The sequence below is a fragment of the Malurus melanocephalus genome, unplaced genomic scaffold (genome assembly GCF_030028575.1).
Source record: "Malurus melanocephalus ecotype Western Australia unplaced genomic scaffold, MMel_1.1 scaffold_67, whole genome shotgun sequence".
NCBI classification, from domain to species: Eukaryota; Metazoa; Chordata; class Aves; order Passeriformes; family Maluridae; genus Malurus; species Malurus melanocephalus.
The window spans coordinates 2,021,193-2,045,603 of NW_026623299.1; the positions used below are offsets into that span (position 1 = coordinate 2,021,193).

Sequence of the window (24,411 nt, forward strand, 5' to 3'; positions counted from 1 at the left end):
AAAGGAGCTTGGGGTTAGCAGAAGTTTCAGACTCCACAGGACTCCTGCATTGCTCAGTGCAATCAGTGGCATCCTTTCAGGTGTTAATAAAATACCCATAGAAGGTAACCACTGGAATACATTTCTCTATATTCTTACTTGATTTCAGATAAAAAGATAATTAATCTTTGCATGTAGGATAATACCAAGTTAGAGGAATGTATCTTGTAACTCAGGATTAGAGCCTCATTATGTTAAGCTCTTAAAACCAAAAATTACTTCAGCAATACTAATGCATCCTGCTGTTTTAACTGAGGTTCGATTTTTTTCACTCAGGCTTTGGAGTCCAGTCAGAAAATGTTAGTGGCACAAATTCTGAACTTTCTAACAAACGAATTCTCACAATAGCTAGATGAAGGCAGATGTAATCCAAAAGGCAAAATATTTTCAGTGAAAAGAAGTGAMGTCTGAACATGGCTGTTCTCTCCTGCTGTCAGAGCTGAAGATAATTTGCTACTGTTCCATCCTCTTTGCTGTTGTCCTTTGGCTGATGTTGCTAATGCACAGTAATGTGAAACACGCTGTCTGAAACTCACTAAGGCATTTGGCTTTTTTATTCTTTTTTTCTTTGAATGTGCATTTGCAAATGTAATTTTTCCTCTTTTTCCCACGACTGCAGCAAGACAACCTGGGCTCCCAGTTCAGCCACCTGAGCCTTGCCCGGCAGCCCCCGGCCGAAGCGGCTGAGCCTCCCCCGGCCCTGTTCCAGTCGAGCGTGGTGCTGCAGCCCCCGCAGCAGCCCGGCTACATCCTCACCGCAGCTCCGGCCGCAGCGCCCTCCGCAGCGCCTGCCCCAGCCTACTCRGCACCCGGGCACCCTGGGAGCCAGCCCGTGCTCCAGCAGCAGGGATATGTGCAGCAGCCTGTGCCACAGGTACCCTGCTCCTTCCAGCAGCTCCAGTGAAAAATTAACCCTTCTCCTCTACTCAGGACCTTTTCATACGCTCTGGGGCTCCCTGTGGAACTGCAGCTCTGTGCTTTTGTTCGGGGTTTGGGGTCTTTTCTGGTCTGTATATTTGGTAATGAATGACTTCAGTTTACTTGAGGAGCAACAGTCACACAGGTTTTCCTAGGTTTTCCTATTTACTTGCAGCTGGTAAAATGTTCTGCATAGTTTTCTTGTTTCTCAGATGCCTCTTGTTGGAAATTGGAGATTGTTGCCTGTACAAAAAAAGTAGAGAAATTGGCTGTTAAAGAGGGAACTTACATACCATAAGTGRTTTTTAAATCACTGAACTATTTAATATCTGTTGCAGCTTTTAATAAGTTTTGAATCTTTATTTTATGGGTTTTGTATTTAGATGTCTGCCTTCTCTAAAGCTGCACACACATAATGAACCTCTAATTGTTCCTTTTCAGATGCCACCTTGTTACTGTACCCCCAACCAGTACCCGCACTCCAGCCAACAGTACCGGCCTGTTTCTGTSCATTACAGCACCCAGCAGAACCAGGCCCTGCCACAGCCTGGCCAGCAGACAGGTTTGTTCAGCTATTTCAGCATTTCATTAGCACGCTTTGTGTGTGTTTTTCCCTGTTTTTTTCATTTTAAACTTATTTTGCAGTAAAATTTCAAATAAATTAGAGGATCAAATCTAGAATACAAAGTGTAACTTACYTAAGGTGGAGAAATAGGAGTCACTTGTGCATGAAACTTGGGTTCAAGCCATTCCTTTGGGTGGCTCATGTTGTTATTTTAATTATAGGATTTTTTAAATTTMAAAGTTAATAATTTTTTTTAATTGTAACTTAATAACTTGTGCAACTTGCAAAGTAAGATGAATTTGTACCTTTAAATGATGTAACATTGCAGAGAAGAACTGAAAGTTCTAAGATAAAGATACCAATCTTAGATGCTGTGGCATGAAAAGAGTGCTGTACAGAAGATACTGGTGRTACTGTTTTACTCTTTCTGTCCTGTGATTAAAGGTATCAGGGTATTGGATGGAATATAAARTGAGACTTATGTGGTTACCTATTTTTAGAGAAGACTTTTCAACTGTTTGAATTACCYGTCTATGAATGCTAGCAAGCTTCATTTCCATCTCCTTCCTTTCTACTTGTCTTTTTTCCCTTAGAAATTTTAACTGTCCATTATTCTGACAATCTGTACTTCTAGATGTTATTATGATTTCTTCAATAAGATTTGTTTTCCTGAAACAAATATACTTCTCTGTAATATCTTGACTCATGGTCAGAACTTTCAGAAGTAATTAGTGATGTTTGGAAGCAGAGATCCTTAAAGACCAGACTTTTATACCAGCTCTTAGTTGAATATTTAATGTTATTCTGAGTTTTCTTCRGGAAGGATTTTTTTAATTCCTCCCCTTGCCCCCAACTATGTGTCACGCTACCGAAACAGGATGAAAGATCAGCTTGTACAAATATTAGCTGGATTTATTTATGCCCTATGAAGTAGCATGTAAGAGGGATGGCTCCTCTTCTGCACTTCTAGTCAGTGCTCCAGTAGTGCAGCACTTGATGGAGTTATTCAGGGTTCAGTTCACAAAGATTTTTTTCAAAGGAAAACAAATTACTTGGTTTTGCAACTTGTGTTATCCATGGGTGTTAAAGAGGTGTTACCCAACTGTATTACACAACCTGCTTTCCTTCCTCAGAATTTTTAATACCTAGACTACTTAAYAGCAAAAAGTCTGAGGCTCAGCAGGGATTAATTCCCACTGTGGGGATACCCTGTTTGAATAGCACACAAACCCCCCAGCTCAGAGAGGCAGTGTACATTTATACCTAAACAAACCCACCTGAATTGGAAAGCATGGGCTAATAAGATGCAAAGGGATGAACAGTTGCTATTAGGTAAGTTTTTTTTTTCTCCTATCTTATTAGGTCTTTATATTTTAACTGAATTGCACTGCTTGTGGGTGAAAAGTGTCAGCAGATAAACTCCTTCTGTCCTGGAAGAAATAAAATAAACAAGCTGTGCAGACAGTTGCTTTACTGCTTTGATCATGAGCCTTGTACCTGCACTCTGACATGAAGGGATCAAGTTTAGGTMATATGGAGATAGTGCATCCAATAATTATATTCAGTGTTTGGTTACTTGGTGTTTACCAGCACTGATGGGAGAGAGGAGGATCTCTCCAGAAACTGCATAATTAGTGTTAAGCTGAAAATCTCCAAACTGCTCTYCAGCCATTGCTGGTTCTCATTTAATGCTTTATAGGCATATAGGAATCAGCATTTTAGAGATGAAAGGTTCCAAGTCATGTTACCTGTTCTGGAAACACCTCATACGATGGTATATTGGAAAATTCTTTGTCTTGTAATTTATTTGAAATCATTGATATTTGTACTAATTTGACACAAAGCTACACATGAAGTGGTTGATGCTTATTGGCAACGTGTGGTTTTGAGCTAAAAGCACCACATTGCTTGGCTCATACAGCAGAGTGCCTGGGCAAAAATGAAAGTCACCAGTCTTGCATTACATAAAAGCCATGGGGTTTATTCATCTCATAAAGTGGKTACTAACTATGAAATAACTTTGCAAACACAAATTTAGATAAAAGATGACAGCTTCTGAGAGCATGGCAACTGGAGCCACTTCTGGTCTAATGTTGAGGAGTGGCCTGACTTTATTGATGAGCTGTTGGATTCGGGGCCGTAACACTGTCTGAGAGGTTTACATTTCTCACAGTGAACCGGTCTCTTTTTCAGCTGCTTCCTGGCTTCCTTTTTAAAGGGGTTTCAGGTGAAATATTTGGGGGGTTCACTTTTAATAAAAATGCTTTYRTTGCCTGAGAGATGYTGGGAGAAGAAAACTCTCCTAAGAAAGGGGCTTTTCTGATTGCCATGATAATGTGAGCCCCGTTACCATGATACCTAACTACAGGTTTAAAAATCTTATCTGATCAACAATTCCTGTAGAAATCTGCTGAAATTCAACTGGCTTCTGCTTCACAACAGCCAGGGATATAACTACTCCAGCTGTAATTGTAATAGTTTTAACCAAGCTCATCAATTCCCAGCTTGTTAACCAAGTGGTTGTACTTGCTTTTCTGTTCTTGAATAAACAYTGTTTCTCRCTCTTAATGCATTATTCAGAAAATGTATTTCTATATTCTGTAAGTTAACTTTTCTTACATTAAMTGTGATTTCTTTGGAATTATGTAAATACTAAGAAACCTGCTCCTTTTTTTTACCTCCACTTTCAGAGTATTTCTATGTAATGGGACAATCTGCTATGGCAGGTGTGGGTTTTGTGCTGAGTGCTGCATTTCTGTCAGCCCACTCTCTGCAGAGGTGAAACTGTGCAGCTAAAAATAGAGCATTCTTTGGAACGCTCTGGGAAACCTTCGTGGCAGCCAATTTGTATTGTTCCAGTTCCCTCTGCTTGCAGAATTGATTGTGTCTGTCTCTGCAAGTGCCAGAAAAGGCTGCAAAACTACTCACAGGTCCATTGCAATTTCTGGGACATGAGGGGTTCAGACTGCAGGTGCACTGATTGGGTCTGTCACACACCACAACTTCCCATTCTGCTGCTTTTTAGGGGCCATAGATAATTTGTAACAAAATATGTTTAATCATTTTGTTTATTACAGATGTGAAGGGGATTTTGTGCAYAGTTCAAACTTCAGTTACTAAAAAAAATTGCTAATCCTACTTCAAGCATGTATTGTTCTGAAGTTTTGTCTAGTCCCCTAAAAATATTTATAAGTGTTCTGTGTTTCTAATGAATAGCTGTCTTGCGTTTAACAAACTGAACCTTCTTCCCTTTAATTTTCTGAAGCAATATTTGATTATATTAACAGTCTCCTTTTAGTGTTCATTGTTGCAATTTCTATAGAGAGCCTGCTGAGGCTGTTAGTGCACAATGTTCATTGTATCCTGCATGGATGAAATCAATGAACATCAGTGGGTGCTGCTCACAAAAAGGTGTTTTATGTTAACAGAATTACTTTCAGAATAGACCATGCCTTTTTTTAGMATAGTTTTAAGAAAACCCAAGTGAGTTTTTGCAGCTAAATTTGTTCTGTTATAGTTCCATGCCAGGGTAGGGAGCATGGGGAGTGTCAAGGTCAGTGGGCTGTGAATGTGTCCAACTCAAACACAGACTCTTCTTGCCGTCAGTGCATCTTGACAAGCCCAGTTTTGTTATTCTGGAGGGATAACTGGCTTTGTCTCAGAAACACTGACTGTGGTGGGGTTTTGCTGACATGGTAAGTAGTGCACACCTGTATGATAGAAAATGACAAAAAGAACTTGTGTTCTGCATGTGTTTGGATCATGGTAACAGTTACCTGCTATATGCTTTTTGAAAAAAGAGGAAAAGGGGGGTTTAGGTTGGACTTTATAAATGCACAGAATTCCTGTTTGGCACTCATGCTTGGGATGGTTTGGTTTGGGTTTTGGGGTAGGGTGGGRTTTTTTGGGTAGTTTTTGAAAAATAGAAGCGGAATGCCAGTTTAAGCAATAATAAATTGTTGTAGAGACACTACAGAAGGGTGAACATGAAAATATTTTTTTGGATCCCTAAGATGACTTTGAATATAAAACATCTTCCGCTATGTACCAACATGGCTTGAACTTGGAAGATTTTTCTCAGTCCCCAGCTGGTTTTAGCATTACCAATTTCAGTAGAAATTACCCCTTTGGAAAAGATTTGCATACATGCCTTATGCAAATTTTCCTGAGGTCTGATTTAGTTTTGAATTGCAGTCAAGATGCTCTGACCCCTGGGGCACCTGATGTACAAGCTGAGTTCTGCATACGTAGAATTTTCAAACTGAAGTCCCTGGAATGGCCTTGTTCACAATGCCAGACAATGAATTGGGTTTGATCCTGTCTAGCATGCTTTGTYCAAGTGCTTTCAGCTGTCAAATCAAGGTGTTATTGCATGTAACCCAGACTGTAAATGAATAGTGCACGCATGTGAGAGCAGCATTGCAAACAGTATGGATAGTATTTAATACTGAATCCAAATGAATAAACCTATTAATTTTAATGTTGGCTTCTTTTTATCTGCATGATAAGTTCAATTGTTGTGAAGTTGCCAGATTAAACAAGCCATTGGAAAATGCTATACTTGTAATTTTRCATAGGCAAGCATTGCTTAAAATGTGTTCATTGCTTCAAAATAAGATTTAAATGTATAATTTCAGGTTACCAGATTTTGCCCAACCAGCAGCAAAACTACCAGGGTTTAGTTGGAGTTCAGCAGTCTCAGAATCAAAATCTAGTCAGTGGCCAACACAACAACATTGGGAATCAAATTCAAGGTGTGATTGTTCCATATCCCTCAGTGCCATCTTATCAGGTGGGTAATGCAATCATAATTTTCCAATGACTCTTCTGTRTGTTTGAGTGTTGGGGTTTTCTTTAAGTCTGTTGCCTTATAAGTGGTAGAAAGCTGCAGACAGGTGTCAAAGGTGACTTTGGGGACAGATGTTAAACAATGCAGACCCACAACTGAAATGAGAAAAAAGTCTGTCACAAGTGCACAAGTTCTAGTCCTGTTGAATGCCAAGTGCTGGGTCAGTTGCAGTTCAGAGGATGGGGAAGAAAAGCTCATAAGGTTTCCTTCCCCAATTCAGAGGATGGGGAAGAAAAGCTTGGAAGGTTTCCTTCTCTACCACCCCACTTTCTGTTGTAGAGAAAAGATATTGTTAGTTCATGGAGTCCCTTGGAGTCAGCATTTCCATTTTGGGGGAAGGAGATTTAAAGAATTTTTTAATAAAGCATTGTTATTTTAACTACTGTTATCACCATTCTTTTGGACGTAGACAACTCCAGGAGATCTTTCTGTTTCTGGGCTTTTTTTTTTTAATTCTTGTATTGACTGGGTGATGGTCAAGAGGCAGAAAGAAACATTGTCTTGGGTAGAAAACCTGAAATGTGTTGCCTGTTGCAGGTTTCGGTGCCTCAAGGTTCCCAAGCAGTGCCCCCGCAGACATATCAGCAGCCTGTAATAATTCCCAGTCAGTCCAGTCAAGGACTGCCCACCACAGGAATGCCAGTCTACTACAGTGTCATTCCATCAGGTCAACAGAATAATCTAAGGTGAGTTTAAGTGATCYTTGATTTCTCAGCAGCTGGGCTTAGTGGCTTTGTAAGAACTGGCAGGATCTGATTTTAGTACTGTAGATATTAAAACTGTTATTTTAAAGGCACACTTACAGGCACTCYTATTTCTTTTTGCTCTTGTGCAGTTAAGTGAAACAGCCTGTACTGCTTTAAGTGTGGCATACATATTGGACTGGAAAACATTGTCTCCACAGCACTTTTGGCAATACTTCACTGTAGTTCTACCTCTTAAATTTTCTGCATTCCTATTCCTACCCGTGAAACACCAGTGTGCTCAGCAGCTCAGTCTTTCTGCAGTAATATTTAATGACTATCCATATGCACTGTTTTTCCAAAGATACTACACTAATAATATGAAGAGGAAAAACAATTGGAATCCCAGAAAAAGACTGACTTATTTTTTGGAACTTTGTATGGAAAAAGCTTATCTTACTTTGTSTTGTAGATGAGGCCTGCTGGCACCAGGCTATGAAACAAGTATAGAAACCTGGCATTTGTTTAATAAATAACCTTTTTTCTTTTCTTTTTTTTCACCTACCTTGGTAGCAGCAAATTGGTCTGCATGTACAGCCCTCCCTGCATATACATCTGTGTCCCCAAAGCAGTCTATTTGAGAGCAGATAGGCAAGTACTTAGGAGAATTCATTAGGATTAATGCTTGTTACAAATTTTTCTTTCTCTGATTTTTTGAACTTTGAAGTGTGCAGTATTTAAAAATACCTGAAAGCTTTTAAACAAGCAATAACAGTATGAAGCTTGTTCATCCTTTTGAGAGTGCAGATTTCAGTAATATTTGTGTCATCGCCGCATGGTTTCATCTACTTAAATCTGAATCCTAGTGCTTTGTGTCTGAAGGTTCTTTTTAATCCTTTTCTCTAGTTATTATATTTGAGATTCAGTGAAGTCACAGGTAGGCATAATCCCAGACTTTTCTTAAATTAAAGTTGGTTGCTTGATCTTTTGTGTAATTTAGAATGTCCCTCTCATTTATTAGGAATTGTGAGCAACCTARCAACTAATGACAGCATCTTGCTTTCATCAGAATAGTTATGCTGCAGCACTTGGACAAGGAAAGTAGAATGCTGTTCTGCAGGAGCTGAAAGTGTCAAACCTCCAGGTCATTGCTGAAAACTAGAATCAGTAGGCAGATCAGAAGAGCATCTGTGTAGGTTTTCACTTGGTTTTGTCTGCTTTAATGGAAGGGAATCTTTAAATTAAAATTATATAAGTGAACTATGGGACAAAGGATGAAACATACTTTTGACAACATAGGTAAAAATAGTAGGTCCAAAAGGATTAAAACTACTATTTTTTCCATAATTTGAAGGAATTGTTGTTTTCTCAGAATTTTTATGTTGGTACAGGTATCTATAGGCACTGTTCTGATTATGGTCCTCCAGCCTGATTTTCTGTCTGAGCATTAGCAGTATAATAGAATCTGACTATGTCCATCACCTGTTTTTCCCTGATTACCCTGGGATAAATAAACTTTTAAAGTTATTTTCCTTTTACAAATATTTTGCAAACAACTGAATGGTTGGTTATGCCCTGGACTCATGTTCCTTTTTGTCCCCCCTCTTTGGAAAAGCCACCTCCTCTCTGGGCTGTATGTTTTGGTGGCTGGACCAGCTGCCCAGGGCCAGCCCCCAACTCAGGGACTGCATCCCAAATCCTCATGGGAGGGCTGTAGGGATCACTTAACTGAGACCTAATCTGGTTAAGTGTGCAAGACAACAAATTGTCTTTTTATTATTATTATTCTGCATGTATTTATGCTGATATAGAGCTATGGACACAAAAATAGTATATCAAAATAGGTGAATTGGTACAGCTTCTCAGTGTAGGCAGGGCATATGTTTTTGCTAAGGCAGAGGTGTGAAACTTCAGTCTTTGGAAGAATGAGTGAATTGAGGGGTAGGTGGGAATATWACTGATTTAAAATTAACAAAAGCTCAGTGATTTGCAGTACATGTAGACAGCAAGTCGTGATTAAATGAGTGTAGCATAAATGCCTTTTAGTCATGTTCTTTTTTTGTTATTACAGTTCATCAGTAGGATATTTGCAGCCTCCTGGATCAGAGCAGATACAGTTTCCTAGAACATCATCACCCTGCAACTCCCAGCAGCTTCAAGGACAGCAGTGTGCAGGTTGGGGGAATAAAGTTTTTATTGAAAAGCTTAAAAATGTCGAGCTATTATTATGCTGACTGATCGGATATTTGATATTGGGGTTTGATTTAGAATTAACTGCTGTATTCTATTTCCTCTTTTGCTCCATTTTTGAATTTATTTTCCATTTTTAACCCTGAAGCATGTTAATTTGAAATTTTGAATTTTTTCATTTTTGAAATATCTCAAGTTACTTTCTAAAATCCAGTAACGTACATCGTAATGCCTTGCATGTCTGCTGGTGAGTTGAGACAGATATGGGGAACTATCTTTTGTCAGCAGAATCACTTCTATCCTTTCCTGAGTAGCCAGATGGGTCTRAAAAATTTGAAATTTGGGTTTCCAATTGACAGAAGAAGTGAGATACATTTTGGAATCAGCATACTTGGCTTTTCTACTCAAGAACCATTCTAGATTTCAGTTAACAGAGTAGGARCAGTGATTTTATCAAGAGGTCTTGAAGAGAATTTGGAAACTGAGTGTTCTGGGGTGGCTTTTTGACCTCCTGGAAAGCTGAAAGTACTTCAAAGCTGAATGGGGTGTTTTGTTTTTATGGCAGCCTTATTTACTGCTTTTACTTTCATAGTTTATAGCAACCATTCAAGTCAGAAGCCATCACCTCCTACATTATTGCCACCTTCATCCAAGTCAAAGCCACAGCAGGCTGCTTCCATTGTGCASTACAGCATAGTGTCTCCACCCTCATCATGTAAAAGTTCACCCACTGGTCTTTCCATCATGCAGCCAAAAAAAGGTATATTTTACTGGGATTTGCATCTAAGCCATTCTGTCTAGAACCTGCTGTAAATTTTCATATTGTTTCATGGCTAACTGCTAGACAACTGCAACTTGAGTGCCATCTCTGATTTTTTTTTTTTTTTCCTAACTCTTCATCTGAATTGGTATTATTGTATCTTTGAAAATGATAACTTGGAATTTAAGTGAAAAAACATCTGCATGGGGGCAGCCTGGGGGTGCACCCTCAGCAGGTAAATTATACTTAGCAGAAATACTTAAGTCAGGTTCAGAAGATTTTGATCTAAAAATACTTGGGTAATTTTTAGAAGGTGCATAAGTAGCAGCCTCAATGTGTTTCAAAGCAGTGTTGACATAGAGTTTGCCAATGAATGAAACCTTTATAAATGTTATTGTCCAAACACTTAAAACTCTGAATTTCCAATCATAAATTGATGGACTGGTCAGGAAAATAAGAGCAGCCTTAGAGTTAGCCAGCAAACAAGAGATTGCAGAACACTCTAACCACAGTGGCAGTCTCTATTTTACCAGYAGGGAATTTGATATSTTAGAGGCTTGGTTGGTAAARAAGGAATAATCTCAARTTCTGCTGTCTCAGTATTTTGCAARCRATAGGTTAAACAACCCTAGATCAATGMCCTAGATTGTGCTAAGGAACCCAGATATGGTGTTTTTTACAAATACTTATCTTTAAGGTATTTTTAGAACCTGTTTATTAGTAAATAGATAACATACAGYTAAGTGGCAAGATAGCTGGATTACCAGTTCATGGGCAGGTTTAGTTTTGTTTCCAATTTGCTTCAAGTTTGTTTGGCTTTAATTCTGAAAGATTTCATTTCAGAGTGTCTTAAAGTGGGCCTTGCACTAGTTTGCTTTTCTGCCTTCCTAATCTGTCCTGGAAGTGCTGTTTTGTGCAGTTTTGATGGCCTGGTGCAAACCTGTAAACTGTGRTTTAAAGAAGTTTCAGGAAGGAGGAAGCCCTCTGGGGAGGGGGAGCAAATTCTGAGCAAATAAATCAAAACTTGCACTTTTCAGTCAGTGAAGACACTGAGATGCTGAATCACGGCCTCTGAGSTAGGGCCAATGAGCAGGTACACAGACAAGTAGCAGAGTTCTGTTACAGGGGACCAGACCAGACTGGAAATCTGGRGAGGCTTTGAAGGATTTCTGTGTTCCCCTTCTCATGGGATTTGACAGGTCATAAAGTGTCTGTGTACTGACTTACGCATTGTGTAACGCTTCATTTTATCAGGATGCTTGTTTAGGAGAAGAATTCAGGTTTTTTTTTCATTTACTGAAACACTGGGGAACTAGGAGCAAAAGAAAAACCAAGGCTTTCTGAATGTATAAAATTCTCTTTTGCAGTTTAAATTGCATTTCAAATTGACACTCTTTTTGAGATGATGCTCTTGATGTTTTTGAAAGACAGAATTGGGTTTTTTTGGTGTTCCTTTCTCACAGAACAGAGATAAGCCAAAAAGAGTATGCTTGAGTGCTGCAGAATGAAATACTGTATAAAAACCAATAAGGTGTAAATGAGTGTAATTTATAATATTTATAAATATATGCATAGATTATTAAAATGAAACCCGTTTTTGTGTATAAAATGTAATATGTATATAGGTGTTTGGTGTAGCTCAGGTTTACATATAGGGACTAGATAAGTTTGTGGCTTTACCACTGGAAAACTGTTGTGTTGTATATTATTCTGATTATGAAGCAGAGTTRTATTATATTCTGCTGTGCAACAAAACAGAAATATTCACAATGTGGCTCTTGCAGGGACTCCTTAATTTATATCCTCTGCTAAAGCTGACCAGATATCTGATGCTTCAATTGCAAACTATGACACACAGATAAAACATCTTGACATTAAAAAAAGTATAGATGTGAAAACATTGATAATTCAGTTACCTGTATAATAAATATTTYTAAATACAATTTACAAAAGCTAATATAGTTTTAATGTTGTGCATTCCTGATTCTACRTTGTTTGGTTTGATTTTTGAAGAARTCTGTTTCTTTTTGTGGAGCCCAGGGRTAGTGAAAACAATAGCCCATTATAAAAAATACCAGATGAATGCATTTTATAATCTGTATCTGACTGCTCCTAGCTGATGCTGTGATGTCGGCAGTAAATGGAGAAGATTGCAAAATCCTGCTTTAAAAATGGATGATTAAATGATGTTTAAACCGTGTTTTAATCATAGTTTCTGAGAAATGCTGTAATCAGTGGGTAGAGCAGAGAAGGAAATTGCAAAAAAAAAGCCAAAAAAAAAGCCATAAAAAGGACATTTATATAAATTACCTGGGGCAGAACTGGGATAGAGCAGGAAGATTATTTTTCTCTTGGGCAGCCTCTCCTCACAGCTCCTGGCACAAATCTTATGGAACTGGATGTTAGGTGTTCTCCGCTGACTCGGGTGTTCTGTGGCCACCACAGTACCCCAGTGGGGCAGGATACACAGATCAATTTGCAGTATCTGCCCAGAAAAGCATTCCTAGAGAGAACTCGTAAGTGAGAGTAAGCTTGCTTAGACTAAATGTTGATCCCAGATCTTTCTGTTACATGTCATCCTATCAAAGAAAAGATTTTGAGTCTGCATTGCTGTACATCATGTAAAACTAACTAGGAAACTTCTATTTTTAAATGAAGCATATTTCACTTAATATCGCAGTCTGCAACACATTGATCTGACAGAAACTGCAGTGAATCTTGAATACTCTCAACTGCTAATAAATAGAGCGATTTCTTTCAAAAATACCCTCAGCAATGAGTTTCAGTGGTTCCGCTATCTCTCGCTCTGGGAAGCTCTCTCTAAGTTAACTGTTGCAGATGTAGCTCATAGTGGAAATGTAATTGTACAGAAGAATGCTCCAGTTTCTTTAGCAGTACGTTGAGTATGTTATTCCCCCTTTTTTTGGAGTCTTGCTGTGTTCTGTGCCGGGTTTGCTGACCGTGCCCTGTGGCTCCTTTGTTGCAGCCGTAGCGCCACCTCCCGCCGGGGGGGTGCTGATGATGCAGCTCAACGTGCCCGGCAGCGCCGCGCCTCGGAACCCGTCACCTCCGCAGCGGAAAGCCACCAAGTACTACTGTGATCACCCCCGCGGGCACAAGCCAACGGAACTCAGCACTTTAGACGCTGCTGCGCAGGTTAGAGGGGTTGGTTTGCTTCTCCAGCATGACTTTAAATGTGCATAAATTGTATCTTCTTTGAAAAGTTCTGTTCGGGGAATAAAAATAATATATATTCTATTTTAACTTCACTTAAGTCTTTGGAGAAGGTAGGTGCTGTTTAGCTTGTWCAAGTAGGTACTTACTGAAACAGTTGTTTATTCCAGTTGCAGCATAGTCCTCAACTGGGCAGCCCTGTCACCTCACCGGCCCAATCACCAGCACCAGCCCAGCTATCAAACATGAAGAACATCCGTCCCACWATGACACCTCTTTCTATTGTGTCCCCGTTTTCTAGACCTTTTGTCCCTGGACAAGGTATATTTTTAGTTAACTAAAATGTGTGCGTGATTTCTGTTTGAATGTTTTGAAATAGAAGTTGTATGAGGATTTTCTAATGAGTGGTGGCTCACTTTAGTAGTACTGCTATGAAGCAAAATCACCAAAATTAYTTACTCAAGCATCATTGAAAATTTCACCTTATCACTCTGTACTGATACTGTCATCTCCTCATAAGTGTGAGCTCCTGTACCACATTGGCTTTCTTATATTGTGAAATTGCCCATTTCAGCATTAAAAATATTAATAAATTGTTTGCTAGAATTTAGCTTCAAGTCTTAACCACAAATCATTAGTTGATAACGGACTGAATGCCTAAGCCTGTAATCTTCATTCCTCTCTAGAACAAGCGAGATGGGATAGAACCTTTAGCCAGGACTGTACCTCAGTATTTCAAATAGTACCCACCCAAAGATACAAAAWATTCCTTGTAGAAGAATTTAAATCCTCTGCTGCCATGTCAACAGAAAAACAGAAAATTGGGRGCTTTCACTGAGTTGGGACAGCTAYAATAATGTTTGAAAAACAATTTATATAAACCCCCTTTGTCAGTGAGCAAAAGCATCCTGGTAAAATTTCCAAACTCAAAATTAACAGGTCTGTTTTACAGAAAGATGTGCTTTAAAGCAAATCTTTCAGAAAATTCTGTATGTCTCTCTTATTGATAAAGAGAACCTTATTTTCTTGTGTTTATCTTATCTGTTGCATAATCTTTGTCAGTGCTTTGTATTCTGATGTTGTAAAAATTCCAGGTGGCCTGTTTGAAGCACACCTCTTAGCTCCCTTAATCTGCTGTGATTACTGAAAACTTCTAGTGCATTGTCTTTGTGGATCCTTGCAACAAATAGGAATGTGAAGACAGACCTGGCTCTAATCAGGGATATAACCATGAAAATGATTAAATTAGCATGCTGAGAGAAGCCTTAGACTTTTTAAGCTCATTTTGAAACTGAAGGACTTACCTAAGAGTGCAGTGAAGAAAAACTTTCAGTGTTATCCCTAGATACCTGAAATGTTGTACCTTTTCACCTTGGGATCAGGGTTACTGACTGACATTGATTGAATCAGGGCTCTGAATTTGTTAGCCCAGCCAGACTCAGCCTTGTGCACAGCAATTCTGATTTCTCTTCTGTGTAACATTTTCAATGTGAGAAGGACGTGGAGGAAGATTTCCTGTAACAGAAAAACCCTTCTAATTACCTTTCTCTTTAAGGAGATGCCAGATACCCATTGCTTGGCCAACCCCTGCAATACAATCCATCTTTATTACGAGGACAAGTAACAAGCCAACAGGTATTAAAAGAGAACAATCTCCTGGCAACAAAGRAAAAAATCCAATTCAGGGCTACCATTACAACCACCTTGAACAGGGGAATGTGTTATTGCATTTGCAAAKTAATTGAGTGGAAGGTGCTTGCTTTGCAGTAAATAAGTTTTATCCTGTGTCAATACTCCCCATTGTTCCTSTTTGTTTTATTAAAAGTGAGAAACATTTATCTGAACTTTGGTGTTTAGTCACAGTGTAGATGATGGATTTTTTTTTTTTATTTTGAGCAATTCATTAGCTAATTCCAAAAATATAAAGGGGACCCTTTACTAAAAGGATTTTCTTTTATTCAAGCAACCATTTCTGAAAAAAAACAACCCCAAAATGCGTGTGGTAATTTCTAAACAAAGAGTGGGTTTGTTACTTGTAAGAAAAACAAACCCAAAATATTGGTGTTAGCAAAGTTGAAAAGTTTTTCCCTCTATTTAATTTTTGGGACACACAGACCTCCTGCCTCTACCTTGCTCAGTTCTACCCAATGCCAGCTAGAGGATTTGATGGCTGGGGCAGGAGGGAGTTCTTCCRTGATTTAAGGTGATTTTCTTTTTTGCCCATAATTTCCTCAATTTCTCCTGAAGTGAAGGATTGAATGTGTCTTACTGCAGGATTATAAAAGTCAGTAACTAAAATTGGATGTGAAAATCTTCTCTGCCCCATGGTGTAGTGCAGGTTATTTTCCAGACATTCCTCTGCACTACTTTCATTGAGCTSAATAGAAATTTTAAGATACTGATTGATTGCCATTAAAGTACACCATTTGTGTTAATCTTTCCAGTGTCAACCTGGAAACAGACATGGAAACAGGGGAAAGAAACCAGCAAAGAAGGCTGCTTCAGCAGATCTTGGTGCAGGAGAACCAGGTATAGAATTGCTGACTCACAAGTCCTCCAGAAAAATGAATTATGGTGATGGGCTGGGAAAGTACAAGAGAAGCACAGGTGAGAAGAGGGCCAGAGTGAAGAGTAACTGCACGGGAATGGACATGGCAAACTTTGAAGGATGGAGAAGAAGATATGATGTGGAGAGAGGGAAAGAGGGAGGTTAAATGGGAAAAGTGTAGCTTTGAAGGCTGGAGAAAAGATCAGGACTGGAGAGCACTAAAAGAAAGAACAAGTTTGTCACTTTACTGGACCTGAGTTCTATGACATTGTTACATTAAATATTCATTGTACATAACCCCTGCTTCCTTTTACTGGCATAACAAGTGAAATCAGACATAAACCACCAATTAGTTTGTGCTTTTTGGTTTGGGCTTGTTGTTTTTTGTTTTTTGGTTTTTTTTTTTATTTTTCCCTTTCTAATATATATAAACACATGGATTTGGGGGACATATAGGATATCTACAGATTAGCTCCTTGGAATTGGTAAAGATGTCATCCAAATAAAACCTGATGGCGTCTATCTATGGCGTCATACCTTTACTGGAAAATTTTTTGCTGCAAGTGATACCTACTGTCAACTCTTCAGAAAAAGTTACAAATAAATCAGKTTTTTTTCTAACAATTTACTGGAGAGGATTTTTTTTAGAAAAGACAGACCAGTTTTTTTGGCATGATGATGTGTGAAGAGTTACCAGGCAAGGCCTAGTGAGTTCTGAAACCTGCTGTAAAATGAGTTGTTGATGGTTTTATTATTTTCCACTCTTTGTTTTGAGGACCCTCTTTGTATCACCAGCTTTTATTTGCACACTTGTACAAGTAAGCAAATTGTATTTGTAAGCAGTGCTAGATGTGAGACCAAAAGACTCTCTGTAATATCATAAAGGTAAAGCCTGTGGATTTGGTGTCAGCCAAGTGGAGATACAAGTGTGAAATAAGTAATTTTCCATTGTGGAAAATGAGTATAATTGAGTGCAATGACCAGTTTAGATTCATTGTTTTTCTTCTTTCAGTTGTGGGAAAAGTTCTAGAAATTACTGAACTGCCAGAAGGCATAACTCGTATGGAAGCAGAGAAACTCTTTGGAGAACTGTTGAAAGTGGGTGCCAAGATTCGGTGGCTGAGGGATTCCCAGTGCCTGCAGCAGCAGCAGCAGCAGCAGCAGCGGCGGTTCTGTGGCGGTTCTGGGGATGGCAGCGGGGGCACGGAGCCGTCCCGCCCCGGGGACTTGGCCTCCACCTACACAGTGCTGGCCACCTTCCCCACCATGGCGGCCGCGCAGAGCGCGCTCAAGAGACAGAGCAGTACCTCAGTGAGCAAGTTCCGCCTCAGAACCAGCAAGAAGCACTACGACTTCCACGTGCTGGAGAGGGCCAGTTCTCAGTAGCAGTTCCATCGCTGGACACTCAGCCTTGACTACTTCCATGTCCTCCCTCCTCGACTGGTTTGATRTCATGGGGTTTCTGTTCTCTTCATAGAGACTCCTGGGATGTTTTGTCACATGACATTTGCCATTGAAGAATAAATAACCCAGTGAATCCAGCAAGATGAAGAAAAAAATYTACAGAGTTAATGCCAGACAATAGCAAGGAATCATCTTTGCGACAGGCAGCTTTCTATAAGGAATGCTGCTGAAATGCCCCCTACTTTTATAGTAGTTTTGTTTTATATTTTTGAAATCTTGTATCAGATCCAAAGTTCTATTGTACAGCAGATGTTCATAAAAATCCATATGCAGATTTGTATTTTATAATCCCTTTTCACAGCCAGCACACAGCTGTCCATTCCAAGGCAGGAACCTGAGGATTGGTGGAGGGAAAAAGAGAACCATTTTCAAGGAATTATCCATTTTCTAGCAAACTACCCCAGATCTTCAAGTTAACCTGTTCGTTGTCCCGTATGGGTTTTTTCCTCTTTTTTATATCTTTTATTTCTTTTTTCATTTCTTTTTCCTTCTTTTTCTTCTTATTTTTAAGAAAAAAAAGAGTATCATTTTAGTAACTAACTCCTTAGGTGGTCATTTTCTTTTGCAATKCATTCAAACAATGTCAAAAGAAATTACCAGTTTGTACCCTTGAAGAGTCTGCTTCTGATCCAGAAAGTTTATTAATTACTAAAAGGGGAATATGAATAGGTTACAAAGAATGTTCACTGAATCACATTTTAATATTTTTTAGCRAAAGTGTGAAGAAACTTTATGTATCTTCATACAAATGACAAAATGTTTGCACTTTAATTGTGTTCCCACCAGTATGGGTCTCTTTCTCTTCCTTTTCACGCTAAGATAATTGTGTTTGATAAGTGCTGGAAACCTTTTTAATGGTTTAAGTTTTCATTTGCAGATGCTCACTGGACATTAAAGATTCATTGCACATAAATGAAACAAAATTTTTTTCAAGTTGTGTAATTTGCAAGTCTGTACAATGTGTGCTGATGCAAGCCTTTTTCAGTTCAAAAGAATAAATGTTTACAAACACAAATTTTTCAGTGCACTTGTTTAAGCTTTTAGGAGTCTTCTGAAACCTAAAGGTTAGGATCCTGTCAAATGTGAGAAAAGAACGTAAAACCACAAATATTAGAACCTCTGAAAAAACCACCTGCTGTTCCTCCTCTGGCATTTATGTTATCCAGCTCTTCATAATATTTAAGTGTTTCCATATATAAGTRAAAAAGAAATTAATCAGGGACTGCTGCTGATTTTATATTTTTAGCTCAGGAACTGATTTGCTGTGTAGACAAGCAACTACTTGGTCACTTCATAAGGCTCTCATTTTGTGCATTTGTAACTTCTGAAAAAAGGAAACTCAAGGTAAACGTTGTGTTTAAAAACATTTTACAGAGGGTAAAGGTGAAAATTTCAGGTGTCTAAACCAGCATTAATTTTCATTGTTTATATAAATGATTCTATCCTGAACAACCAAACAGTGATGAAGTATTTGGAGGAAACCTTAGAAAACTGACCAGTCTGGGAATAATGTAGCCTGATAAGTTAGGTTTATGGGACTTGATTCTGTGAAATGCTGTAGCAGCAGGTACTTACATGACTAATGGTAAACTTGAAAGTGCCATTAAAACAAAAGGGAGGATGTTCAGCTTCAAGTCCTAGATAAAAGCCAAATCTATTTATTCCAGTCTGCTTTTCTAAAAGGATGGTACTTGKCATTCAGGTTGTGCTTGACTGAGGATATATTTCTTGCTGCTTGGGCTGGACTGCTGTAGTTCACTGCACCCAAACACAAAGTTGGTAAGAGTCAGTATATCAATTACCCCTCCCCTGAAGAGCACAGAGGTAACATGACTGCTGCCTGCAGTCTGTCGCTGCCTCTTGCTGATTTCCATGCTACTTTAGGATTATGGTTTAATCCTGTAAAAGTAGCTAAGAGATTAAAGGTCTGTAGGGACAGGTGTCTCAGCCCAGCAAGGCAGCTGCCTCCTGTAGTTAACCCATTCCACAACAAGGTTTTTCCAGGATGGAGAAGGGTAGTCAGTAGCTGAGAGCTCCCATCTATTCTGAATGACCCAAGCACTAAATCTTGCATCAAATCAAACCCTTTCCAAAGGATGTTGCATGGCCTGCTGCATTCCATAAACTTTCTTCATAATAAACAGAGAAGAAAAGGTAATGCAAGGTAAGCATAGAGAAGCAGCCCAAACAGTGGGAAGGGAGTGTTACTCTGATTTGGAGCAAGGCCCAGAAAATACTTAATTTTTTAAGTATCGAGTTGTAAACTTGAATGCAAATTGCCCTAGAAGAAAAAGTTAGAATATTTGATTAGCCAGTTGTATTCTAATCCAGAATCTGATCCTTTCCAGTTACTACAGGCCAGCCATCMTTTCTGAGTATGTTCTGTTGTTAAACAGGGACAGTTACTTTAATTTTTTTATCTGGATGTGCTGATATGAGCCACACAGATACAATAACAGGACTTCGGTAGTGTCAGAGGCTTCTGAAGTCTACAGTGGGCAAAGTATTAAAATATTTCCACTTCACAGTAGTGTTTATTCCTGTGATATTTCATATCTTCTCTAGTAAGCAAGCAGGATGCAAACTCATCTAACCAAGATACTTTATACCTTACTGGCATTTACCCTTGTGCCCCTTTTGGTTCCTTAAACCACACAAAGTCAGGACTATGTGCAAAACCCCTGCTTTTGTGCCATGAATTTGGATTGTGGTCTAGCAAGCAAATAAAAGCACTTTATACATGAAATAGATGTATGTAAAATGCATTATGTTCTCAACAAATCTAGTAYTCCAGTGTATTTGAGCTTCCTCTCATTTACCATTATAGCCATTTTTAAAGCAAATAGCGGCAAAAGGAATTAAGCGGGGGCTTACATTGCAGCAGTCTAATAGGTTTCATTTTACTGGGAACATGTAAAAACTTTTAAAACCTAGGGAAAGCCCTGAAAGAATAAGCAGAAAACCTGAACAAATCTGGCCATTACCTACTCCAGCAAAAGCTACTATTTCTTGATTTTAATTTTTAATTAACACGGTTATATTGTAAAATTCCTCCCTGAACTGTGAACATTTAATATAATCTGTGATATTACAGTCAAAAATATAATTAAMAATTAAGAAATTTAAGCCCCATACTTTGAGGACTAATCAACCCACATGGGCCTGGTGTTGGAATTGGGAAATTATTCCAAAGTACCCTAGAGCGTCATTGCAGCCCACACATGCCTGCCAGGCTGTGGCTGGTGTGTTTCGGTAAGGCAAGACTGGTTGGGAACAAGGATTTTGCATTTTTCCTGAGCAAATGTGACCTGTTCTAATATGGAATATTCTTTCACTCGCACACATACACTGACGTGAAAAGCTTCACAGAGCATCTGTGAAGAAAGAAACCCTGCAGTKTGGTGTAGGCACAGTGTTTACACTGCAGTGTTTGGTGTCCCCACCTCCAAGCACCCCTAACGCTTTTGCAGAACACATGATGTCTCAAGGTCCAGGTGGTGCAGGACAGCAGTTTATAGATGTGCTTTTATCAAAGTACCCAAACTGTACTCAAGGAATCCAGTAAGGAACTTGGATACACAGCACACCTGTCACMRGAAGAACYCTTCTTTGCATTCTTCAAACAGCTCTATACCCATTTCCTATCTTTGTGCAAGCCAGTTCCCTCTCAAGGTGGAATGGTTATAATTCTCATCCTATGACACTCATTTGTGCCTTAAAACTTCACACGTGATTTGTGGTTCTCAGTCAACCTTTACTGGCTTATTTGGATGCCTGAAAGGGAGTCAAAATTACAAATTACTTATTTCTATAAATACTGTTTAGTTCCATGATATATTTTTTTTTCACAGAAAAATTGGTGCAGGCTTTAAGTTCCTGTATTAAGCCCTGAAGCAAAGAATGTTTAGATGAAGCTTTGGAGAAAACACTTTCAAGTTACAGGTAATGAAAAAAWTATTGTAGCTGGAATTTTTATGTATTTCTAACTATGAAAGGAATTATTTCAATTCCTTCAATGTTTCTATAGCTTGGTTTTCATCAAGGTTGATGCACTCTCCCTACTCAATGTCCTACTTCTATTCACATTTGAAACATTTTGGGTATTTTTGGCTATTGATGTCAATTAAGTATAAACTTAAAGTGCACAATGTCAATGCGACTTCATTTTGGAACCTTCATTTCTTGGTTGTAGATCAGAACCCTTAAAAGGAACTGATTAGCTGAATATTCTGAAAATTAAGTTCCTGTGAATTATCTTCTGGAACCTAACACCAAAGTCACCATTCATATCTGAAACCTTCAGTGTAAATTAAGTTGCCTCTWGGATTACTTGCAAATGTGTGCAGTTATGTTCTCATCACAAAGAGTATGAGCCTCCTCTTACTTCAGTGCCTGCCTTGTGTCCTCCGACTCGTAGGGCTGGAGTTTGGCCTTGACTCAGTTTGGCAGCCCCTCACTCCAATGTTTCTTTTTTTATCCTGCTGGCAACTACTTGATATTTTTCAATATTTGTCAAAATTTGTCAGATTGATAGTGGATCTTTCTGAAGAGATGATTAAGCATTAAAATTTGGTCCAGGACACAAACACTTCAGTGTTTGYTGTTATTTTTTATTTTCCAGTCTCACTGCTAAAGCTCATGAGCTGAGTCATTACACAGGATGCATGCAGCTGTAATGGACTGTTCCTACACTTGGGAAGAGAAACCTGAATGTCRGATAAGCCTGGTGCTGTAAACCAAAGAGCTGGAGAGGACACCTGTGTGTTGCTGGCAGTTGAATGTTTTATAAACTGCCATAAGTTATAAAAATAAACTGTGTTGCTGTGGATAATGCTYAACAGTGAGGTTTATTCTTAATTCAGTTCCTGTGCCCCAGTTAASTGGCAATCTGAATTAGCCCTGGGATTGATGATGATCCATGGCGTTGACAGCCGTGGAATGTTTCAGACGCAGATGAACAGAGATGGAGGCACGCTCAGTGCTGGCTGGGGTATGGACTGACTTCAGCACTATGGGATCTGTTACATTTCATCTTCCAAAATTACTTGACAGTTAAAAAAGAATATTTACAAGCAATATTGCACAAATTATCATACTTGAATTCCAATGGCCTCAGTTTGAACTTGAGAGGGAGACACTGGCATTCTGCTTTTTTCTAATATTCTAACTTTTGCCCTAGTTGTAGTGTTAACTATTTGACCTTCTTTGGTTTTCCAGTTTAGTTACTCTAAGAAACATTATTATTAAGTGTGCTCTGATAGTCTATCACACGGATTTATAGAATTGGGGAAATACACTAGATCTTGACTTCACAGTTGTGCAAATTTGCTGACTTTTTACTTGGCTTAAACTGAYAGCTTTGATTTGTAAATGAGCCATTCATTTAGGGTGAATCAACAGTGTGATTTTAAATAGGACTTCCCCAATAATGATACTTTCTATTTTAATCCAGATGGATCTGTCCTCCTTTTGGCGAGAAAAAATTAATCTCTTACTTTCTTACTGAAAACTCAGACATCCTCTCTCAAAGGAACTGAATCCCAGGTAATGCTCCAGCTGTTTTTTTTATTTCTCAATAAAACTTTCAACTGACCAGTTAGTTACCCTCCCTTTTCCTAGGCCTACAAATTRCAGACCTCTGCTGTTTCCAGGGACACCTGTGCTAAAGGATGTCAGATGAACAGCAAAGGCACATTCAAAAGCAGCAACTCAGTGACCCTACAGTTAGAGAATTCCACTTCTAAAACTAATTATTTGAGAATGTAATATAAATGCATATCCAGTCAACAGTAAGCCCTTCTTTTTCTTCCTTGTTTCAAGTGGTGAGCAGGATTATTGCAACATGATTTCCACACTCTTGGGAGTGGTAAAACAGTTTTTGTATAYTGTTGCAACACTGATTTGCCTCTTTTTCATTGTATATTTATAGGGTTTTTAAGTTGTTGTTATCAAGTTACACAAGGTACAGCAATTAAAGCTTTCCAGGCTCAGACTGTGTGTTTTTTGGCCTTTCAGTGTTTGAGTACCTGCCTCAGCAAGTTACCCAATCCACACAGTCACAGTGCTAATGGTGTTTTAGAAAAGCTCAAGTGCAATGTTCTGTCCAAAATGTTATCATCAGAGCACTTGAAATAAACTGTCCTRTCCTCATTGCTGTGAAATGACTATCAAGGAGTCTTTCTGCCTTGCTGGCTGTGCTGTGCCAGTCCCTCATAAAGCCTGGGAGCACAGATGTCCTGGCTTCACCTCCTGACTCTCATGGACGATCTCTGCACACCACACTCTATTTTGGTCCTAATTAACATGGATTTCTGTCATTTCCTCCATCTCTTTTCCCCTCAGTCACACCCTTGCCTCCCAGGGTGGGTGCTGGGGGAGGGGTGGCTGTGACCATTGGTTCTCACAGCCCTGGGTGCAGGAGATGCCCCTTTCTCTGGCAGCTGCCTCCCAAGATCATGGAATTGTTAGAGTTGGAAAGCACCTCTGGAGATCACCCAGTCCAAGTGAGGTCACCTGGAACAGGTGACACAGAAACATGTCCAGGTGGGTTTAGAATGTCTCCAGAGAGGGACACTCCTTAGCCTCCCTGGGCAGCTGTTCCAGTGCTGCCACCCTCGATGTAAAGAAGGTCTTCCTCACGTTGAGGTGAAATCTCGTGCTTTAGTTTATGGTCGTCCCTGGGCATCCTGTTGCTGGGCACCACTGAAAAGACTCTGGCACCTTTGAGATACGTATATTCTATTTGAGGTATTTATTCTGCAATACAGGATCACAGAGTCAAGTGGGTTAGAAAAGACCTCTGAGATCATTGAGTCAACCTTGTCAACCAGACTCCATTCTTTCCTTAAACACCTCCAGGGACAGTGACCCCATCACCTTCCTGGGCAGCCTGTTCCAATGCCTAGCCATCCTTTCTGTGAAGAGATTTTCCTGATGTCCAACCCAAAGATGCCTTGGTGTAGCTTATGTCCTATCGTTCCGCGCCGGTTCTGTGGAGAAGAGCCGCACCCACACCTGGTTCCACCCTCCTGTCAGGGAGTTGTAGAGAGCGAGAAGGTCCCCCTGAGCCTTCTTTTCTCCAGGTTGAGCTACCCCGTCAGCCTCCTCCTCTCTAGGCTAAACAGGCGCAGCTCCCGCCGCCTCTCCTGCCGCCCCGAGCCCGTTTCCCAGCGGGACAGAGCAGGAGGCGATGCCCAGCGGTGGAAGAACGCGCTGCCTTTA

At 39.4% G+C, this 24,411-nt stretch overlaps 1 protein-coding gene across 10 annotated transcripts in view; it reads left to right on the forward strand.

Moving 5' to 3' along the window:
• The window catches only part of R3HDM1 (R3H domain containing 1), a 50,657-nt gene extending 32,452 nt beyond the window's left edge, over positions 1 to 18,205 (forward strand). For 7 of the 10 annotated variants that reach the window (XM_057366553.1, XM_057366557.1, XM_057366559.1 and 4 more), the window contains 11 exons: positions 659 to 913; positions 1,399 to 1,519; positions 6,160 to 6,314; positions 6,909 to 7,057; positions 9,126 to 9,229; positions 9,837 to 10,004; positions 12,991 to 13,160; positions 13,349 to 13,499; positions 14,734 to 14,813; positions 15,623 to 15,707; positions 16,739 to 18,205. In XM_057366553.1, the coding sequence (XP_057222536.1) occupies positions 659 to 913; positions 1,399 to 1,519; positions 6,160 to 6,314; positions 6,909 to 7,057; positions 9,126 to 9,229; positions 9,837 to 10,004; positions 12,991 to 13,160; positions 13,349 to 13,499; positions 14,734 to 14,813; positions 15,623 to 15,707; positions 16,739 to 17,112 (1,812 nt within the window). In that variant the 3' untranslated portion in view covers positions 17,113 to 18,205. The remainder of the gene's footprint in view (positions 1 to 658; positions 914 to 1,398; positions 1,520 to 6,159; positions 6,315 to 6,908; positions 7,058 to 9,125; positions 9,230 to 9,836; positions 10,005 to 12,990; positions 13,161 to 13,348; positions 13,500 to 14,733; positions 14,814 to 15,622; positions 15,708 to 16,738) is intronic. The other 3 variants (XM_057366558.1, XM_057366560.1, XM_057366561.1) reach the window with 2 other exon arrangements.
• The last annotated feature ends 6,206 nt before the right edge of the window (positions 18,206 to 24,411 follow it).